This window comes from Periplaneta americana, chromosome 4 (assembly GCF_040183065.1).
Source record: "Periplaneta americana isolate PAMFEO1 chromosome 4, P.americana_PAMFEO1_priV1, whole genome shotgun sequence".
Lineage (NCBI taxonomy): Eukaryota > Metazoa > Arthropoda > Insecta > Blattodea > Blattidae > Periplaneta > Periplaneta americana.
In genome coordinates, this window is record NC_091120.1 from 64,414,272 (window position 1) to 64,435,120 (window position 20,849).

At 36.3% G+C, this 20,849-nt stretch overlaps 1 protein-coding gene across 1 annotated transcript in view; it reads left to right on the forward strand.

Moving 5' to 3' along the window:
• Sema5c (Semaphorin 5c) overlaps positions 1 to 20,849 on the forward strand; it is a 598,088-nt gene that overhangs the window by 562,723 nt on the left and 14,516 nt on the right. Inside the window, exons 9-13 of the mRNA XM_069823406.1 lie at positions 3,004 to 3,375; positions 5,376 to 5,753; positions 7,213 to 7,380; positions 8,708 to 8,875; positions 12,906 to 13,061. Of these exons, the coding sequence (XP_069679507.1) occupies positions 3,004 to 3,375; positions 5,376 to 5,753; positions 7,213 to 7,380; positions 8,708 to 8,875; positions 12,906 to 13,061 (1,242 nt within the window). The remainder of the gene's footprint in view (positions 1 to 3,003; positions 3,376 to 5,375; positions 5,754 to 7,212; positions 7,381 to 8,707; positions 8,876 to 12,905; positions 13,062 to 20,849) is intronic.

Genomic DNA, 20,849 nt, shown 5'->3' on the forward strand with positions numbered 1-20,849 from the left:
CTCTCCCAGATTTTTCACTGACATCGAATACATTAACTAAGTGAACATGCATGCCATTGTTCATTAAATGGCGTATTTTATACGCATTTAGTCTTAGGGTGTATAGTTAACTCATATGTGGTAAGTCTTAGGGTGTATAGTTAACTCATATGTGGTAAAAAGTTGGCTCCATCTATGTTTTTCTGGTAGTCTTTATTTATTTTTACCAAACAACATGATAGAAGCTTCTAAAAAAATCTATGCTTTTTAGGGGCATATAGTCCATTGCACACCCAGTATAAATGGGATACTTTAATCCTTCTAGTTTAAATATTTCAGTACTCTCTTGTGTAGGCTATTTTGCATTACTATCCTGAGATTCATAAAATAAAACGTGTTGTGTAACACTCACAGGAGTGGATTAACAAACGAGACAACATAGGCCTAATGTATTTATTACTAACCGGGAATCGGCATGTAAATAAATTGTAATGTGAATAAATCTCATCATAAACAGGGCAGGGTATTTATGGAGATCGCGAAAATCACGACATAATAGATATACAATAATGTTCACTAATCTTTACGAATTAAGTGATCCTGATTAATAATATGCTGATAAAACAGTCGCGAGAAATCGCGAAATAGAGTTTTAATAGCGAAATATGAACACATTCGCGAATTATTACTATTGCGTCGGTTTATAGCTAATTTCATATTCTGAGCTTTTTTTTCGGATTTTTTTTTTTCACTTGAATTTGTTACATGTCCAAGTAGGCTACATTACATGGTATTTCAGGTGTTCCGATTACATTAGTGAACTCAAAAGACGCAGAATTCAACATTTCACTAATAATTTGAAAATGTTAATTTGAGGGCTGCAAGTTTTTTTTTCGTTTTTAATGAATGTGTGTTAAATACAGTCTCAATCCAACAAATATTGTTTATTGGCCATACCGTACCTTTACCAGAATCCAACGAACCTTTAATGTTAAATCATTTGAAAGTAGTATTCATACCGAGTTAATATTCCAATTTTAAAATAATTGTATTTTCCAAAATTTCCATTAATCTCCACCAAGAGTACAAACCATTCTCCAACAGTATCCGCCGACACAAATATTAAAAAACACAAATGAAAAAATTAATCTCCACAAATACCTGCCCCTGCATGTAAAATATAAGGGTCGAAATACTAAGCATTATTTCCAGCAAAGAATAACACAATCTGTCTCTGTTACACATACCCACTTTCCACGTCAGCAAATCATAGATACTATGATATCATAAGGATGGCATATGCTCTAGAAGTGTTGCGCACTGGTATGTACGTGGTACAGCTATACTGTCACTAATTGAGGGGCTGGGTGCAAGAAGGGCATTTTAGAGGATGTGCCCTTTTTGAGTAAAACGTTTTATTGTGTTCTCTGATCTGTTACGCATATGATCACCAAGTTGTAGTTCAGTACTGTGATCATAGAGGTCAGGAGTACCCAAAATGTAAAGGCGTGCATAGATAACATAATAATAATAATAATAATAATAATAATAATAATAATAATAATAATAATAATAATAATCCGTGGCGCTACAGCTCGTGAAGGGCCTAGACTGACCAGCCGGCTGCTGGCCTCACGCCCACATGCCGAAGGAGAGGTGGACGATCATCCAACCAGAATGGAGGTATCGTGTGGTTAGCACGATGATCTTCCCAGCCGTTATAGCTGGTATTCGCAACCGGATTTCGCTACCTATCGTAGCTCCCCAAGTGCATCACAATGCTGGGTGGGCACCGGTCCCATACACTGGCCGAAATTTCATGAGAAAATTTCTTCCCCCATGAGGACTCGAACCAGCACGCATTCCGTAACGCGAGTCGTAGGCAGGATGCCTTAGACTGCGACGCCACAGCGCGGGACAATAATAATAATAATAATAATAATAATAATAATAAAGGTACGCCTGATAAGGCATTTGAGATCTTGTTTAGGTCAGTTCTTAGCGTATTCATTTAACATCTTATTGTTATTCTTGCATTTTGTTAGATGGCATCTTTCACATATTAAATTGCACAATTCACATACACAACTTCTATTCTATTCTGTCAATAGTCTCTAAACACACACCTTCATCTCAAACAGCAGAAATAACTAAAATGCTCTCTCAATTAATATCACTCAATAAAAGAATTGTATTACAATGGATACCATCCCATTGTGGAATCCTGGGAAATGAGAATGCGGATGCTTTAGCAAAGAAGGGCAGCACTGCTACTTACAGACCTATTACTAAATCTACGTATTACTCTGTGAAAAGATTTATTAAATCTACATACTTAGACTTCAACAAACAAAATTTAATAACACAATCCCAAGGGAAAAAATGGAACTCTCTGCATCACAATCCACAGTTAATTTCCGATTTACCACGAAAATCGTTCTTAGCTGCATTTAGATTGGCAACAGGCCATGATTGTTTGGCCAAACACCTGCATAGAATTGGAATATATCAGTCCCCTAACTGTCCATTGTGCAACTCAAACCAAGAAATGGATTCGGAACATCTCAAAATCTGTGCTTCAGTGGCTGGTCATGATAATATCTTTGAAAAATATTGGAGTGCAAGAGGTCAAATGACTTCATTGTCAAATGCCTGGCATTAGAAAACAACAACAACAACATACACAACTTTCACACGATTCGTGGTATTTTTTTGTCTTGCACAACTTATGGTGAAAACCATATCCTTTCAGTGCTCTTTGGAGATCTTCTTTTTTGGCGCTTTCCAGTACCATGTCGTCTGCGTATAGGACGAGAGCTGTTTCTGGCGAGTTTTCAGTTATTTGATTAACATAAATAACATTATTACGGTTTGAATTTTCAACATCAATTTTCTCAGAACTTGCATTTGAGAGAAGTGCCTTTCTTGCACCCAACCCCTCAATCGTTACTGGAAATTGAAGCTTATCAGTGTACATTTCCTATACAATAGGCTATGCTTATTGTTGCTTGTTTCAAATCACAGTGGATGGAGGTTGGAGTAGCTGGTCCAGCTGGTTCCCTTGCGCCCACCAGACTGACACGGGCTCCAGCAGCTCCATATCAAGCCCATCACCTGGCGAGGATCAGTGCCGTTGCAGAACCAGGCAGTGCAACAACCCACCACCACAAAATGGTGGCTCGCCTTGCTCAGGCATAGCGGTGGCTGTCACCAACTGCACGGTACATGGAGGATGGACTGCTTGGTCCAGCTGGTCTGCCTGCTCGCAGAGTTGTGGTCTGGCTGTGAAGACGCAGCGACGTGTTTGTGGAAATCCTGCACCTGCGCATGGTGGAAGAGTGTGTGTAGGACAGGACCGCAATGAAATTTACTGCACATCCAATCCTCCTTGTCCAGGTATGTTCTCACATTTTTTTTCTAGGTGAATGTAGTTCCCAGTAGGCCTAATAATAATTAATTTTAGAACAGCTAAGTCACAGGTCTAGTAGATTAGTATTCTTGGAACGTTTGTAGCAGCTTATGAGACTAAAATGAGTAACTATTTCTTTGTTTAACATTTGTTACTCTGGCCAGCCTCATTGCTAATGGTCAGAGCTTCTGGCTACATTTTATGAGGTTCCGGGTTCGATTCCCGATAAGAACACAGGAATTTCTCCTTAAAGGGGAATGTTTGTGTTCGTCCATGGTCTGGAAATTAGGTTAGGCTTAGATTTAAGACCTCTCCTGGGACTTCATAATCATCCTATCATAATATCATCGGGGCAGCGTAACTCCCATCTTCCAGCACCCCAACCTCAGAAGTGGTTACAAATAAGCCATTGCCAGGAGAGACGAGAAATGTCAAATGACAACCTGGTGACATTAGATAAATAAAAAAAAATGTTACTGTGACTGTTGAAGGATTATCTCTGATCAGGATTTTACTCTAAAGTTTATCTACCACTTTTAATACAGTGTCGATAAATAACCAATTATATAAAGAAACCATTTAACAGCAGATAATAGATTTCACGGGAACAGTGTTGCATGTTCTCCAGCTTTGCAGTACAGCATTTACAATAACAGCCTATATACGTTCACACACAAGAGAAGTATTTTGTTATCTCTGTCATTGTAGTATGTGTTGTAAGTAGTTACAAACAACAAAGAATCAGGGAGCACATCTTGTGTTTACTGTTGAAAATGATTGAGAGAAAGAAGCATTTTGACACTCACTCATTTATAAATTCGTTTATATAAACAAACAATTTTATTACTAATGAACAAATATTTGCGTTGTAGGCTTTTAATTGCTATTCCACTAGGACCATTCCATTTAATGTATGTACACGCACTCTGCACAAAAATAAAACTTTCCTCTGGTTAACAGTAGATTTCTGACATTCTACACTCGACAGTCAATTGTTATACACAGCAAAAAAAAGTGTATTTCTTAAAAAAACTTTGTTCTGATAGAGTACCCTACCTAAAACTATGGTTAGGCCTATGTCACTAAATAAACTAAGATGATCAGACGTCCCGATTTGCCAGGGACAGTTCCGGTTTTCAGAGTTATGTCCCTTTGTCCCTGTCAGGTTCGACCAGTATGCTTGGATGTTCTGGTTTTCCCCAAGTCAAATGAAATGATCAAAGATTTGAGTTTGTAAATGTAATTGTTTAACTTTCAACACTAGTGAATAGTTATCTAAGAGTATAGGCAAGTTAGAACATTAGCGCAGGTTGAGTTGTGGGTTAAAAAAAAAATTCGTGTCATGAGTCACAATGAACCATTTCGTGACGTAACAATGTTTCTTGCATTTCATCAAATAAACCCAATTACAAAAACTAACTTAGTAACTACACTTACTTACTTACAAATGGCTTTTAAGGAACCCGGATGTTCATTGCCACCCTCACATAAGCTTGCTATCGGTTCCTATCCTGAGCAAGATTAATCCAGTCTTTACCATCATATCCCAGCTCCCTCAAATCCATTTTTATATTATCTTCCCATCTACGTCTCGGCCTCCCAAATAGTAACTACACTAACCAGTTAAATTCCTACCATGCCACTCTTGCATTTAATATAATATGACAGTTTGACAATCATAAGATTATTCAAGGCTCATTAATTGATGCCCCTGTAAGTGCAGAAGCATAGAGGAAGCAAGAAGCAGTTATGGTCGCATGTAGTATAATATTTATACCAGATCGGCAAAATTACTACCAAACAGCTTCGACTCTGAGGAATATGGTCACCTTAAATAAACGAAAGCACAGAAGAGGCCACAGTCTACTTTTAGCTCGAATTCTTCACACTATTGGACACATAAATAAATACTTACAACACATGACTTCTTGTTTTCTGAAATAAAAGTCATTCCTACATTATATTGTGTATTTGTTTAATGTTTCAGCTATGACTCCACCACCACGTGATGGTCAATGGGGATCATGGGGTCCATGGGATGAATGTTCGGCACCATGTGGGGGTGGTTACAGAATTCGTAGACGAAGATGCGACAACCCAGCTCCACAAGATGGAGGTCAGGAGTGCCAGGGCTGTAATTTAGACTACGAACTGTGCAATGTCCATGCTTGTTCTGAGTCCAAGCGTCTGTCGTCGTGGACGCCTTGGTTAGCAGCCAATGCTTCATTATCTCCAGCTGGCTATACAGAGAGAAGGTTCCGATTCTCTTGTCGGGCTCCTGTAGCCGACCCTGCTCTTATCAAAGTGGCTCAAGCAAAGGAGGAGGAAAGATTCTGCCACAATGATGGCAACTGTCTCCGAACAGGTAATTAGTTAATTTTTAGGTTATCAGTAGTCAATGTTTATCTTAAAATTGTTGTTGTAATGGTGTAAAGTTGTAAATTCATCAGCCATCACTAATCTGGTAACAAGAAAATTTAGCCACCAACATAGCTCAGTCACCTCAGGCAGTAGCGTCTTTGCTTGACGATTTAAAGTTGGCCTCTTGAGTGGATTCGTTTCCCATTTGGGCTTATTACCTGGTTTGGTTTTTTCCGAGATTTCCCCAGCCGTAAGGTGAATGTCAGGTAATCTATGGCGAATTCTCGACCTTATCTCGCCAAATACCATCTCACTATCACCAATTTCATCGATGCTAAATAACCCAGTAGATAATATAGCGTCGTTAAATAACCAAGTAAAAAAAAAAATCTGAGAAAATTTACCTTGTCACTGATGTTTATCAATCTTTATCAAAATGTGATAATTTGTCCTGCTCTGATATGCTGTTGTTATAATCTCAATTGCGGACTTAAAAGATCAATTACAAAGTTCGTTGCTTAAATTTACCAAACTTGTAACAGATTTGAACTGAGTAGACATCAGATATTATCAGTGGCAGCTACTGAGGAGGGCTGCAGTGCGTCGCCCCCCTGCATAAATTTCTTTCTTTCTCATTTATTTAGATTTTATTTACATATTTTAATTATTTATTCGTGATTACATCGCTAAAATTGTGGTTTATTTTTTACTATTATTAGCTTCAAGATATGGTATTTTTGTGCAGCATTACCAATGCAGTTTCTCACTTGTATTGGGCGTATGATTTTCAGCAGGTTCGATTCCCTATGGAGTCCTCCATTTTCCGCATTGATCTCATCCTTCTGGTCGCACAATGACCTTGGAGTTTACCCAACCTATAATAGAAATTAGTATCAGGTGTATTTCCTTGGGAACAAAGATGGCTAGAATCTAGGACTTACATCCCTCTGTTACTCATTGTCATTTGTCGTGAAGTGAGAACCTTACATCTGCCAATCTAAGGACCTTCTTGACCTGTAATGGTGTAGCTTTTGTTATTACTCCTGTTGCGACTGCTCTCATCATCATCATCATCATCATCATCATCATCACTTATCTGCCATTTGAGTTGAAAAAAAGTTTTAAAAAAATTCTTTGTATTTATTTCATCAATTAGCCCAATTAGCCATAACCTTCCGCCATTCACTAGCAGAATTGGTTAGAGAAATTGTACCTACAATATGTACACAATCTCTATTTTTATGGATACACTTACAGATACTGGTAATTGAATATATCACTGCAAAGTAAGTTTCTTCCTGCCGTGAATCTTCACAACTTCTATTTTAATATAAATCATTCTGTCTTCACTATCAGTACGAAAACTTTCAGAGGAGCAATGTTACGGTATGTTGTATTATTCTTTATTAGAAATCTTAATTCTCAATTTATTTATTTTAAGCTTTCTTTTATGTTATGTTTAGGTCGAGGTGAGATGGACGACGTTTGGTCTGAATGGTCTAATTGGTCTCCCTGCTCCGTGGAATGTGGTGGAGGTAACCAGCATAGAACACGAACATGTGAAGGGAGGGCAGAGGAATGTGAGGGCCCATCTCGTATGTCTCGCATTTGTAACTCGCATGCATGCAAAGGTGCGTATCAAACAGAATAAAAGTTTTTACATATTTATATGTAAACATGAAGGTTGAGTTTTAATTTTCAGCCAAAATTATATAGCTAAATATTTATGTTAACTACTACAATACAAGCATAAGAAAGAGGTATAACATGAAATTTTTCCATTTCTGGTGATGAATGTAGGAATTCGGATGGTCCATCAAGTGAATTCAGTTGTTCGTAATGACTCAAACAAGTACCAATAATATACACTTGTCACTCATCTTTTTTGTTCACGTGAAGACTAAGTTATGTGGTTAGAGCCAATCTTTGAAATGACGGAAATTCCTATATTCTGTCACCAGCAGTAGAAAAAGTCCAGGTACTTATCCTCTTATGAAAAATTCATTATGTTTTCTCTCACTCAGAATCATACATATTACGGTAGCCTATATACAATATAATTGAGGGGTGGGTTTGGGAGTAAAACATGGTAAGTGACGTTTTAGTGTTTTGAAGTTATCAGGTAGGTAAGCATTTGTACTTGCAACAGTTTGTATAGTTAACTTACCAGGAAAATAAAATCTGTTTACTTCTGCCATCTGTTGAGATGTTAGAAAACTAACAACTGCATTAGATGCAGAGTGATATACTTTACCCCAGATCACATTTAGATTGCTCATTCCTATGTTAAAATTGGTTGCACTTTGAAGAAAACAACTGCTGTAAATGAACATGGGATGGCAATACTGTCGCAATTCAAATGGGAGTTATGATGTGACTCCTTATGTAACAACTAGATGGCAGCATAGTAAACCTGACAAAAGTTGTTACCGTCAAAGCCTATAATGCCGAGCAATATTTTTTTTTACCAACATGTTAGTTACCATGTTTTACGCCTGAGCCCCTCAATTAATTTATGAAATGTCACATAGCTATACTATGTTATATTGTTATTGATAAAAATCCTAGCTGAAACTTCTGGTTAATGATACGTGAATTATATTCTATTAGTCTTATATTTTGTCATGTTAACATGCACACACTCGTATTGATTTGGTTTAAGTGGACATAATAAAAACATCATGTTTCCTTGTGTTTTCTGTGTTGCAACAAGATTAAAACTGTACTATACTTCATTCTTGAATACACACTTTTAACATTTACATAATCATTGGTGAAATTATAGATTAAATAAATAACAACTTCACTATGTTAACATTTTAAATTATGGTGTTATTATACTTGATGACTAATTTCGATGTTATGTCCATCATCTTATGAATCCTAGGGTGGAAATAACATCGAAACTAGTCAATCAGGTATAATAACTTATTATTATTATTATTATTATTTGTGTAGGAGAATGGGGTTGCTGGACAGACTGGTCGGGATGTTCGGTTACCTGTGGCCAGGGAGTGAGGCGACGCACTCGCCATTGCCTTAGTCTCAACAACAATGGGATCATGGACTCTGGATGTGAAGGAACAGCAGTAGGCGAGGAACCATGTGAAGTCATCAGCTGCGAATGTAAGTAACTTCCATGGATGGTAGTGTAAGTTTTTAAATTCAAAGAACAAAACTCAATATAGGACTAGGATTCCTGCTGATTGATATTCTAAAATTTTAAGACTACCAACCATTCTTAAAGGTTACTAAATTACATTATATGATAATTCTATGTTTGCAGGGAATAATGCATTATGTTCAAAAGTGGGCACAATGAAATAATTCTACTGGCTTATACAAAATTTCTCGTGCTGCTCATGTGTATAGTGAGCTAAGTCCTATTCGCTTTGTAGGCCAGATCATTCAACTGTGACACTTGAGCTATCTTCTGCAGGGTTCAGTGAGTTATATACTATGGATAGTAACATAGCACACTTTATACTATGGATACGTTTTTGAAAGAAAAAGCATTATCATGGTTTGATTGAACTCCTCACGATTGGGCCAAATTAATTAGACTCTGTGGTAAAAAGAAACCATTCATCATTAGGGAATTGGTACACGAACAATTCCTGGACTTTGCATCTTTGTTGAAAAGTCAGCTGCAATAGCGCAAAGTAGATACGGATGGCAACTCCTTCAATTGGAAGAATATAAAATGGCTTCATTTCATAAAAGATGAACTCGGGACGTTGTTTTATAAAACAACACTTCATGATGACGAACCATTCAAAGCAGCGAACTTCAGAAGCAGGAGGAAGACTGGACATTTCACTCCAATGATGAGATACGATGGATCACTTATGATCTCTCGAAAAAAGAAGTCTGACTTAATTAATCTCTTGGACTTCATCTCTCCAGTATTCCATCAGTTCTACCCAAGCAGTACATCTCACTTGACGATATGTGTCAGAGAAAGAACAATATTTGTATGCATCTGAAGTCTGATTAGTGTAATATGTAGCTAATCGGCGATGTATGCAATGGAGGGGAAAAGGAACTGGTCATCCTACCCCATTATCTCCTGGCCTAGTTGCCTCATAAGTGATTCCTGTTGGTATCACTTGTGAGGTTGAGACCTATCTTAGGATAGTTTACTAAACAAAACAACTACCACGATCTGAGGACATCACCTGACATGAGGGACGTCTACCCCCATGATGATACTGATGAAAATGATCACAATTAAATCAGTAAAATATAGTTTTTCAATAGGACAAAGACGAAGTGAATAAAGTTTAATTTTGTAGTTAATTAAATTCATATGATTTTCAAGTTGCGAGGTACCATAACAGTGAACATTGTCTAACAAAGACAAATTGAAGAAAATTGAAGTTCACAATAATTTATTATAATGATTTATGTGATATTTTATTATAATATTATTTTCCTAATAATGTGAGACAAGAAAAAAGTATAGTCATACAAAAAATTAATAGTACATGCAGAAAGAATTCAATATTCAGTTTTATGTGTGTAAAATGCGTTAAGTCCACAATTTGTTGTGCACCTTTCGATGTTTGTTACTCTTGCAAGCAAAAATATTATTGCAGCGGATAAACAAACTCAGAAGGGACATCAAGAATAATAGTAGCTATGTAGTCATTGTTTCAAAAATAGGATTTCTTAATACTGGTAACTCGATTTTGCATTATAATTCAAAGTTTAAAATTAATTTTTCAACATAACGCATTATTCCCTGCAAACACAGAATTATAAGTGATTCTACTGTGTAGCTGATGTAAAAATATGTGAAATCAAATAGAGTATGTGGGTGATGTTCCCTTAAATAATTTATTATTTTACTTTTCTGCGACAGACCGCCACAGTGGCTCAGTACTAGCGAGCTGAGCGTATAAGTCAGGACTCTGGGTTCAAATCCCACTCCATCCTCGAATTTATAACTTGTATTGGGTAAAGGTAAGCGTTCACTACATCGTATCGCACTCATCGGACGAATCACACGGATCAGAAAAAGACTATCTTTGCTGTAATTGTTATGTAACCGCGTTCACTACATCGTATCGCACTCATCGGATGAATCGCATGGATTGGAAAAAGACTACCTTTGCTGTAATTGTTGTGTAACCGCGTTCACTACATCATATCGCACGCATCGCCTCTCAGCAAATCCGTCCACGTTTCCCGGATGAGCAACTTTTCTGATGTGTGTGATCATGGCCTTCTTTAATAAATCAATTTTAATTGCTCAACTGTTACTATTATGTTGTGCCATGTTCAGTGTCGCGCCAAAATGGCAGACGGAAAACTAATTTCGCTTGTAGAAAATTGCGAAGAATTATATAATTTGAGGCGTTCCTATTACAGTAATCAAGTCATTTCTTACATACATATTATGTAACCATTATTTCTTTCATTTCTTCCTCTTCAATTAAGACGCATGAAGCAATTACAAATTCATATTCGCTAACAGTCATAATTAATAGACCTAACCTCAACTCCTCTGTTTTCAGCAATGTCTATTTCGTTCGACGTCATGTTTTAAACAGCTGATAGGGGAATCCGATGAGGCGATGAGGTGGAGCCATTAAAATATCCATTGTGTGGGATTTGTACGAGGAATGCGGTATGATGTAGTGAATGCTTACCTTAAGCCCTTTGTCAGGCAGCACAGAGGTTTTCTCTCTGTACTCTGGTTTCCCTGTGACCACCCAACAGTAATTCTCCATCATCATCATCATCATCATCATCATCATTATACATTACAAGTGCAATGTAGATCCATTGCCTATGGTGCACTTTGGATAGTGTCTGACTAACTAAGTGGTCTATGCTTTCCATCACTAGTAAATATATGAGCCTGCTCGTAAAATTGGGGCAAATAATGAAAAAGTGAAGGATCATGCCATTGTGGGGAGGAGGGCGGGGAATCTGCAATGTGTTTGTAGTAATAAAATCAATGGAATGGAAAGTATTATTGCTTTCTGTGGACACAGTCATAAAGTCACCTTTAATAATATTAATGTATAGACAAGTGTTCTCGAAAATTATGTAATAATAATTAAAAACTGAGAAACTTACTGAAGAATAAAATATATTTTCATATCTATATCTATACTAATAATAAATCTGTAGCCAAAATTTTTCTGGTAATTTTCGATTTTCCAAAAATAATTGGTGTTAACATGCATAATTAACCATCCTGAAACCGAAAATCGCTTTTTTGAAATTTTTGTTTGTATGTCTGTCTGTCTATCTGTGTGTCTGTCTGTCTGGATGTTTGTTACCTTTTCACGCGATAATGGCTGAACCGATTTATATGAAAATTGGAATATAAATTAAGTTCGTTGTAACTTAGATTTTAGGCTATATGGCATTTAAAATATTTTATTTAAAAGGGGGGGTTATAAGGGGGCGTGAATTAAATAAATCGAAATATCTCGCTTATTATTGATTTTTGTGAAAAATATTACATAACAAAAGTTTCTTTAAAAATAATTTCCGGTAAGTTTTATTCTATACAAAATTTTGATAGGACTGATATTTAATGAGATAAATTAGTTTTAAAATTACAATAACAACGCCATCTAAGGTGCTGTACTGAAATAAAAACAAATGACTTCGTCTATGAGGAGCCTTGGACAACAACAATCGAAAGCTATTGAACATAGCCTAAGAGAATGTTTCTGTGTTTGTAAGAAGTAATATCGGAAGCTAATTAATTGTTTAATTATTATTTCACCATTGGAAAGTGTAGTTTCTCTAGATGGACATAATTCTACAATGTTATTACAGTAACTTCTGAAACATATAGCAAGTAATATAAAGTATACACATTAAAACTAAATGATATGTCAATCTTCATTAAATTATGGTTACATGTAATAACAATTAAGAAACATGTCAAAGGAATTGTCATTGCACCAAATGATTGCTCTCTGGACCAAAATGACCGCATTTTTAATTATTTAAATACAATTTAAATTAAGTAACATATTAAACGATTTATCCTTCTATCAAACATGAATGTTCACTGGATAAAACGTCCCATTTTAATTATGTAATTACTTTATATTTATTTCTAACAGGTGCAGCGGAGCGCACTGGTACGGCTAGTCATATATTAAATTGTATTTCTTCTTTATTATAGCTCTTCTTGGTTGGGAACCGTGGACTGTTTGGTCTTTATGCGATAACAACGCTGAACAACACAGGCGTAGGAAATGTTTGGCAACAAATCCAGGACCTCAGTTGTGCCAAGGTCATGATCGAGAGACAAGAATGTGTGTGTTCCCAGATGCAAATGGTAGGTAATGTGTTGCTATTCCACTAGGTACTTCTTAAACCACAATCCAGTTTATTGTTGATGCTCTCAATTATATCACACTCAAAACTGACTAATTCGAAGGAATTCTTGTGGATAACATTTCCTGGAAAACTTCTTATAAAATTCCTGCGATTGGTGCTCATGGGGGAGTCGACTCAGTTGAATGATTCGCATTCTCAAGCAGCTCTCTGCTCTCACCACATAGCACTCTACCATCTTGAGGTGGAGAAGAGGCATATTCACTCGCTCATGACTTGTTTCTCTCTACACAGCTCTCAAAGTGCTCAGCTGCATACTGGTTTGTAGCACATCTATGTTAGTTTTGTCATACACATAACTCTAGACGGGAAGCGAAATTTAAATTCTATTCATCTTGATTAAGTTACACACTTTTATCACTAAAGATTTGGTAAATTTGTTATATAAATGCTTTCTGTGTTAATTGAAACTACAGTAGAACTTTTGTTATCCATGGTAATGAAGGGGGTGGACTGAACGATTAATCGAAAAAAATCGTATAATCTATACCATAAAATATTTTCATAAATTAAATGCATAATACAGTTTTATAATTTTCCCCATGATGTTGTGATTAACATGCTACAATAATGGACCAGAAATTCATTAATTTAAATCTGGTTGTCAATGATGGATTTATAAGGGCCAACGAAATTTCTTGTGATTGTTATTTGTGGAAAGATGGGAATAGCAGAGATCTCCTGTTGTATATTTACATAAGTTATACACTTCATACTTGTTTTTCATTAAATTGCGCACAGTTGTAATGCCAATCTCGTATTCTGATGCGAGATGAGCCATGGCTTCGCTTTCCCCAAATCTCTCAATTATAGTCCCGACGCTGTTATTTTCGGTGTGACTCTGCCTCTTTGCTTACGTCTTAGAAAGTGAAGGCTCTATAAAGTCTAGGTAGGTAGTATCCTTCGCCATTTTTGTTCTAACGTTGCCGAGCTACCATACGAGAAATCTATTTGCCACACCATTAAACATTATCATGTCGTAGCTCCTATGATAATAAATCAAACGCAATGTAATTCAGCAAATAATTGAGCGGGAAATAACGTCTTCGTGTGCTTTCTGCGAACGCCAACGAAAGAGCTAAAATGGCGGGCGATTATATTAAGTATTTATCGAGCCTTAAGAAATGAATCAGCAAATCACAAGACGTCGCTGATTCCGGTGATTGGCTGCCGGAAATTAGAGCGACGGGACTATAATTGCATTTTTATTTCGATACTTACCGAAACATTTTTGGCACCCATAGAAGATATTTTGCATGGAAGTTATAAAGTGGGCACTCGAACAGTAGGACAAGGACTGAATGCTGCACAAGTTTGCTATAAATTGTGCTGAAGTTTTGGGACCATTTCTTTGAAAGCAGGTAGTGACTATTTTACAAGTTGAGGAAAGCATCTTCAAGGAACGTTCTATTGCCAGCAATAGTACTGTGTAAGGATAAAATCTTGTAATAACATATTCTATAAGAAGTAGGTACTATTATAAGGTATAATACTACATATTATTTTCCACAGCAAAGAAAGGAAGAAAAGAGTGATAGAAAGACAGTTGGATAATCTTTCGATTGGTTAATAGGGTGATGGAAAATCGGAGTTCTACTGTATAATAATAATAATAATAATAATAATAATAATAATGATTTATTTAACCTGGCAGAGTTAAGGCCATATGGCCTTCTCTAACACTCAACCAGGAATAAAGACTGCGTTACAAAAACACTACAAATTAACAAATTACACTACAATTTTACACACAAAACTGAATAAGATAATAATAATAATAATAATAATAAAAAATAAACAACAAATAAGAAGAAATCAGACATAATATATAACATACAGAAAGAAAGAAAAAAGCATAATAATATGTGAACAGCAGGTCAAAATAAATGAGGCATACAAAAAAAAGACAATTATTCATAATAATAATAATAATAATAATAATAATAATAATAATAATAATAAAGAAGAATAGTAATAATGATAATAATAATAATAATAATAATAATAATAATAATAATAATAATAATAATAATAGTAGTAATAAAATAGTGCAGTACAAAGTATACAGTGAATACAATATTTCTAAGTACACACAATAAGGAAAATTAAGATTATATATAGCTCAACTTATCACATTAGAAATATAACATTATCGGAAAATATGAAAACAAAAATATAAAATAAGTTGAATATCATTAGAACATAAAAAAAATGTGAATACGTGGAAACATGCAATACAACACTTGTCATAATAGTAAGTTAGTTTGGCAACTCGTCATAAGATAATTTTCTAACTTGGATTTGAAAGAATTCAATGTTCGGCAGCCCTTGACTTCAGACGGCAGAGAGTTCCAGTGACGAGAGGTAGCAACAGTGAAGGATGAGGAATACAGAGACGATGCGTGAAGTGGAATTTCTAGCGTGTTATCGCGTTGTGCTCGAGTATTAATATTATGATAGCGAGAGAGAGTATGAAATCGAGCGAATAAATAATAGGGGGATGAAGAGTGCATAATTCGATATAAGAGAGAAAGTGAGTGCAGATTTCTCCTCTCATGTAACCTAAGCCATGATAACTTCTTGAAAGAAGGTGAGATATGATCATAGTATCGAACATTACAAATGAAGCGGACGCACGCGTTATGAACACGCTGTAGTTTCTGAGCGGAATCAATCCTGAGATCACTGAACAAAACGTCGCAATAATCGAAGTGAGGTAGAATGAGTGTCTGTACCAGCGTCTGTTTTAATTTAGATGGATAATGATACAATCTTTTTAGTGAATGGAGAATAGAGAATGCCTTCTTACATGTATATTTAATATGCGTATCCCAATTTAGATTAGATTCGAAATGTACTCCGAGATTTTTTACGGTAGAGCTAAACGGGATGATTGTTTTATTCAGTTTCACAGGTGGAATATTCAGGTCGTTGACTTCAGGAATTAATCTACGGTTCGCGAACAGAATAGCCTGTGATTTACATGCGTTTAGGTTAAGCCCAAATTGTTGAGACCAGGAAGAGATGGAATCAAGATCTTCATTCAGACTATTAATGGTATCGTTTAGTGCGTCGGGACGGGCTGAAATATACAATTGAACGTCGTCTGCATATATTTGATATCTGCAGTGCTTAAATGAGTTGGAAATTCCATTTATATAAATAGAGAAGAGCAAGGGGCCTAATACTGATCCCTGAGGAACTCCTGTGTCTACAGTACGCCAGGATGAGAAACGATTATTAGATATGACACGCTGCTGGCGGCCAGTAAGGTAGGAGTACATCCAGGTGATAGCACTATCAGAAAGGTGTAGCGTTTGTAGTTTAGTCAATAGTAGATCGAAGTCAACAGAATCAAAGGCTTTGCTATAGTCCAATAAAACTAGTACAGTAGCCTGTCGTTTATCCATGGCTGCGCGTATGTCCTCAGTAACATTCAACAAAGCAGTAGAAGTGCTATGGCCATTTCTGAATCCTGATTGTAAAGGGTCTAAAAGATTAAATTCTATTAGGTAGTCTGACAACTGCTTATGAATGATGCGTTCCAGAGCTTTAGATAAAACGGGAAGAATGGAGATTGGCCTATAGTCTTTTGCAGAAGTAGGTGAATTTACTTTAGGAAGTGGGCGTACCAAGGCTGTTTTCCAGAGTTGCGGATAAACAGACGTGATAATTGATGAATTGAAAATATGAGTTATTACGGGAAGCACGACATCGACTAACTTATTGATAAAGACTATGCTTATGTTATCAGTGCCTTGTGCTTTAGATTTAATGCTTTTAAGAGCCCTTCTTACTTCAGAATCAGTAATGTGCGAGAAGAAAAATTTTTCGCGAGAAGGTGGAGGATTAGCTAGGAGAGTATTAATTGTATTTCGTTTTGACTGTTTTTCAGGTCGTATAGTGGGAGGTGAGGTAAAGTATTCATTGAGTTTATCAAGCGGTATGTTTATAACTTCAGCTTCTGATGCTTTCTTCCCTACTCCCATATCACGTAAGTTATTCCAAAGACACCGAGGGGGAATGGACGGGTCGACGAGACTCAGGGCGTGACGGCGTTTAGCATTCCTAATGCTTTGTGTGGTTTTGTTTCTAAGTTTTTTGTAGTTGTTAAAGTTTTCGGCAGATTTGTTGTGTCTGTACTTCCGGAAAGCAGCGTCACGTGACGTCATAAGATTACGAATACTGTCATTCAGCCATGGGGCAGGTCGGTGTGTGACACGTCTCTTCTTTAAAGGTGCATGTTTGTCGAATAATTGTATTACCATGTCATTAAAGGTGGCAACTTTTTCGTCAACTGTGATTAAATTAAAAATAGTATGCCATGGCATTTGTAGGGCGTCAGAAATTAGTTGGTCGTTGTCAATGCCTTTTAGATCTCTGTAAGTAATTACCTTAGCTGCATTTTTTGGGCACTGAAGAGAGTACTCGGCAAAAATAAGATCATGACCAGATATTCCCGGAACTGGTAACTGTCCTGAGGTTAGAATTCTATCAGGATTATTCGTAATGATTAGGTCAATTAAAGTATCAGAAGTAGGTGTGTGGTGGGTAGGATTGAGTGGAAGAATTGTTAGATTGAAAGTTTCGAACAAATTACGCAGTTGATTAGTCCCATTTGATCTGACAGCCAGAAGATTAATATTGAAATCCCCCATAAGTAAGATATGTTCATATTGCGGTAAAAGATCGGCTAACGGGCTTTCTAAATCGGATAAATGTCCAGCTTTGGGAGGCTTATAAATAACTGCTAAGAGACATTTATGAAGACTTGCTTGTATTTCTACGAACAAATATTCGGGTCGTAATGCATCGCCTTGTGATTTTAGAATAATTTTAGGGTGCAGATCATTCCTAATATATGCGCAAACTCCACCCCCTCGTTTGTATAATCTGTCATTTCTACATAACGTATAGCCGTTTAAGTGAACGAGTGAGGAAGACAACGAGGGTTTTAGCCACGTCTCGCTAACAAGAATACATTGGACATCTATATTAGTGAAAATAGAGAGAATTCCTGGAAGTGAGGAGTAATGCTTTGACAGTTTAAATGTGCTATTTTCAAAGATTTGGGGTCAGGTGAGAAAGACTGCTTTAACAGCTGAGAGGTAGACAATAGAGGGGTTGGGGAGGATGACAGACAAGTGGATAGAGTTGTGGGAACAGGTTGTCGACAGTGAGGAGGGTCGGGGAGGCTAGAAGTGCCATCAGCCTGAGGGCATGCCACAGAAAGCGGGACGATATAGGCAATAGTGCCAACCTAACTAAAAATAGACTAAATTTACTGAGGTAATGTAATGCAACTAAATATAGTATTACTACAATAATTAAATAATTAGTATTAAATTATTAAACTATTACTTTCTTAATATAACAAACAACTTATGAGGAGTTGCCTTGACTTACTAATTATGTATCTCAGCCATACGGGTGATCCTTCTTTTCGTGTCGCCGCTTTTTACAATGATGACGCCGTCTTGAGTCCACACGTTGGTTTGTCCAAATTTGGTAATCGCTTCGCGTAAGATGTTGTGGCGAGTTTTCGTCAAGTCTTCCCGAATTGTCCAACCAGAATTTTTTAATTTTCTTTTGTTTCGGAAGACCTCGCTTCTCTTCCTATAACTAGCGAATTTCACAATTATTGGTCTGGGTCGATTCTCATCTCTCCTACCAACTCTATGACTTCTATCAATGTCGGCCAGACTCAAGTCCACCCCTACCTTCTCCGCCACACTAATCGCTAACACATCGGTGTCCTCACCATTGTTCTCACCTACACCAAAAATACGCAGACACTGGCGTCGCTGATATTGTTCTAAATCGTCCAGTTTGTACTCTAGCTCCTCGATCCGACGATCTTTTTGCTCCAGAGCACTTTTGAAGTCACTAATTAAGTCTTTGTTGAAGTCAAGATTTTTTTGGAGTTCCACCACCACTGCACTCGTCACCGCGTCCTTGATCGTGTCGGCGAGAACTCGTACCATGCCCGCGTCTTGTAGCATGTCCCGTAGCGCGTCCTTCACCACTCGTTGCACGGTAGATTCAATTTCCTCGATTTTTGGGCCACGGGGAGACATGTTGATGAAATGTAAAGACAAATGAAAAGCTTAGTACAAAGAAATAAAACTGTGCTAAAAATATTTGGCCTGTGTACAGACTCACCTGCTAAAAATCACCGTTTAGTCAAGAGCCTCACTCGCGTGGTTATTCACTGTCCACCATTACATTATAATGGTAATTTACCTTAGTTAATGACTAGTTTTCGGCTTCAGTTCGGTCATCTTCAGATTTTTAGTGAGGTCTTTGCTTCTTTCTGACTTCTTCTCATGGTGCCTTGGTGGTGGGTGCATTCATGATCAGTAGTTTTATCAAATAGAGTGTGTGTTCTGAAATTTAATTGTGTGTTGAGGATATATTGTATTGTATTTATTAACATTCCATGGTATTCATATATTGCTTCACAGCTAGAATATGGAACAAGTCAAAAAACTTAATACTATTATAATATCTTAATTTACAGTCACAGTCTAGATGAAATATATACAGACGAGGTTTACAATATAGTCTACTACAATACAAAATTTCATGAAGCGTCATTGAATGTCATGAATTCACCTACAGAATAGAAGGCGTGAGAAATTAGGCACTTTTTTAATTTGGCCCTAAATAATCTTATGTTTTGAGTTTCATTTTTTATATCGACAGGGAGGCTATTAAAAATTTTTACTGCCATATAATGCACTCCTTTTTGATAGCACGATAGACTTGCTGATGGAGTATGAAAGTTATTTTTTTGACGTGTATTTATATTATGAACTGTTGAATTAGTTACAAAGTTTTCACAACACATACGAGGAAGATTATTAATGAAAAAATATACTGACAAGCCATGGGCATTATTTGTAGTTTTTTAAAAATAGTCCTACACGATTCTCTAGATTTGGCACCTACTATTATTCTAATTACTCTTTTTTGTAATAGGAATATACTGTTACTATCTGTGGAATTTCCCCAGATTATTATTCCAAAACTCATTACTGAGTGGAAGTATGAAAAGTATATTGTTTTTAAGGTATTGATATTTACTATCTTTTGCATAGATCTAATAGCAAAACATGCTGAATTTAGTCTGGGGGTAATTTCTTAAATATGATTTTTCCAATTTAACACATTATCGATTTTTAAGCCAAGAAATTTGGTTGCTGTTGTTTCTAATAGGGATCTATTGTTAATTATTGCGCTTGAAATTTGCGAGGTTGAATAATTTGGACAGGATTTAAATTAAATTATGTTAGTTTTGTTACAATTTAATATTAATTTATTGACTGAGAACCAGTCACATATTTTGAAGAGAATTTCCTGTGTTGAAGATTTGAATGTGTTGGAGTTATTGGCTGTAATTACTATACTTGTGTCATCTGCAAATAATATGGGATGACCTACATCTTTTATTAGAGGGGCAAGATCATTTATGAACACTAGAAAAAGTAGGGGAATGTGTTTTTGTATGTCTATATGGGCTATTCCATCTCAAATGACCGAAATATAGAGAAAATTGACCTTGCAATTTTTAAATGCAATGAAACTTTTTCTGTCCGTTGACAACTGTGATACAATGCTTTGTGCAAAGTTTGAGGCATCAGAACTTCATAGTGTTTAAATTAAAAATATTTAAATTTATCGTATTTCCATAAAATTTGCAACTGTAAACTGTTGTGGCTCCGAAACC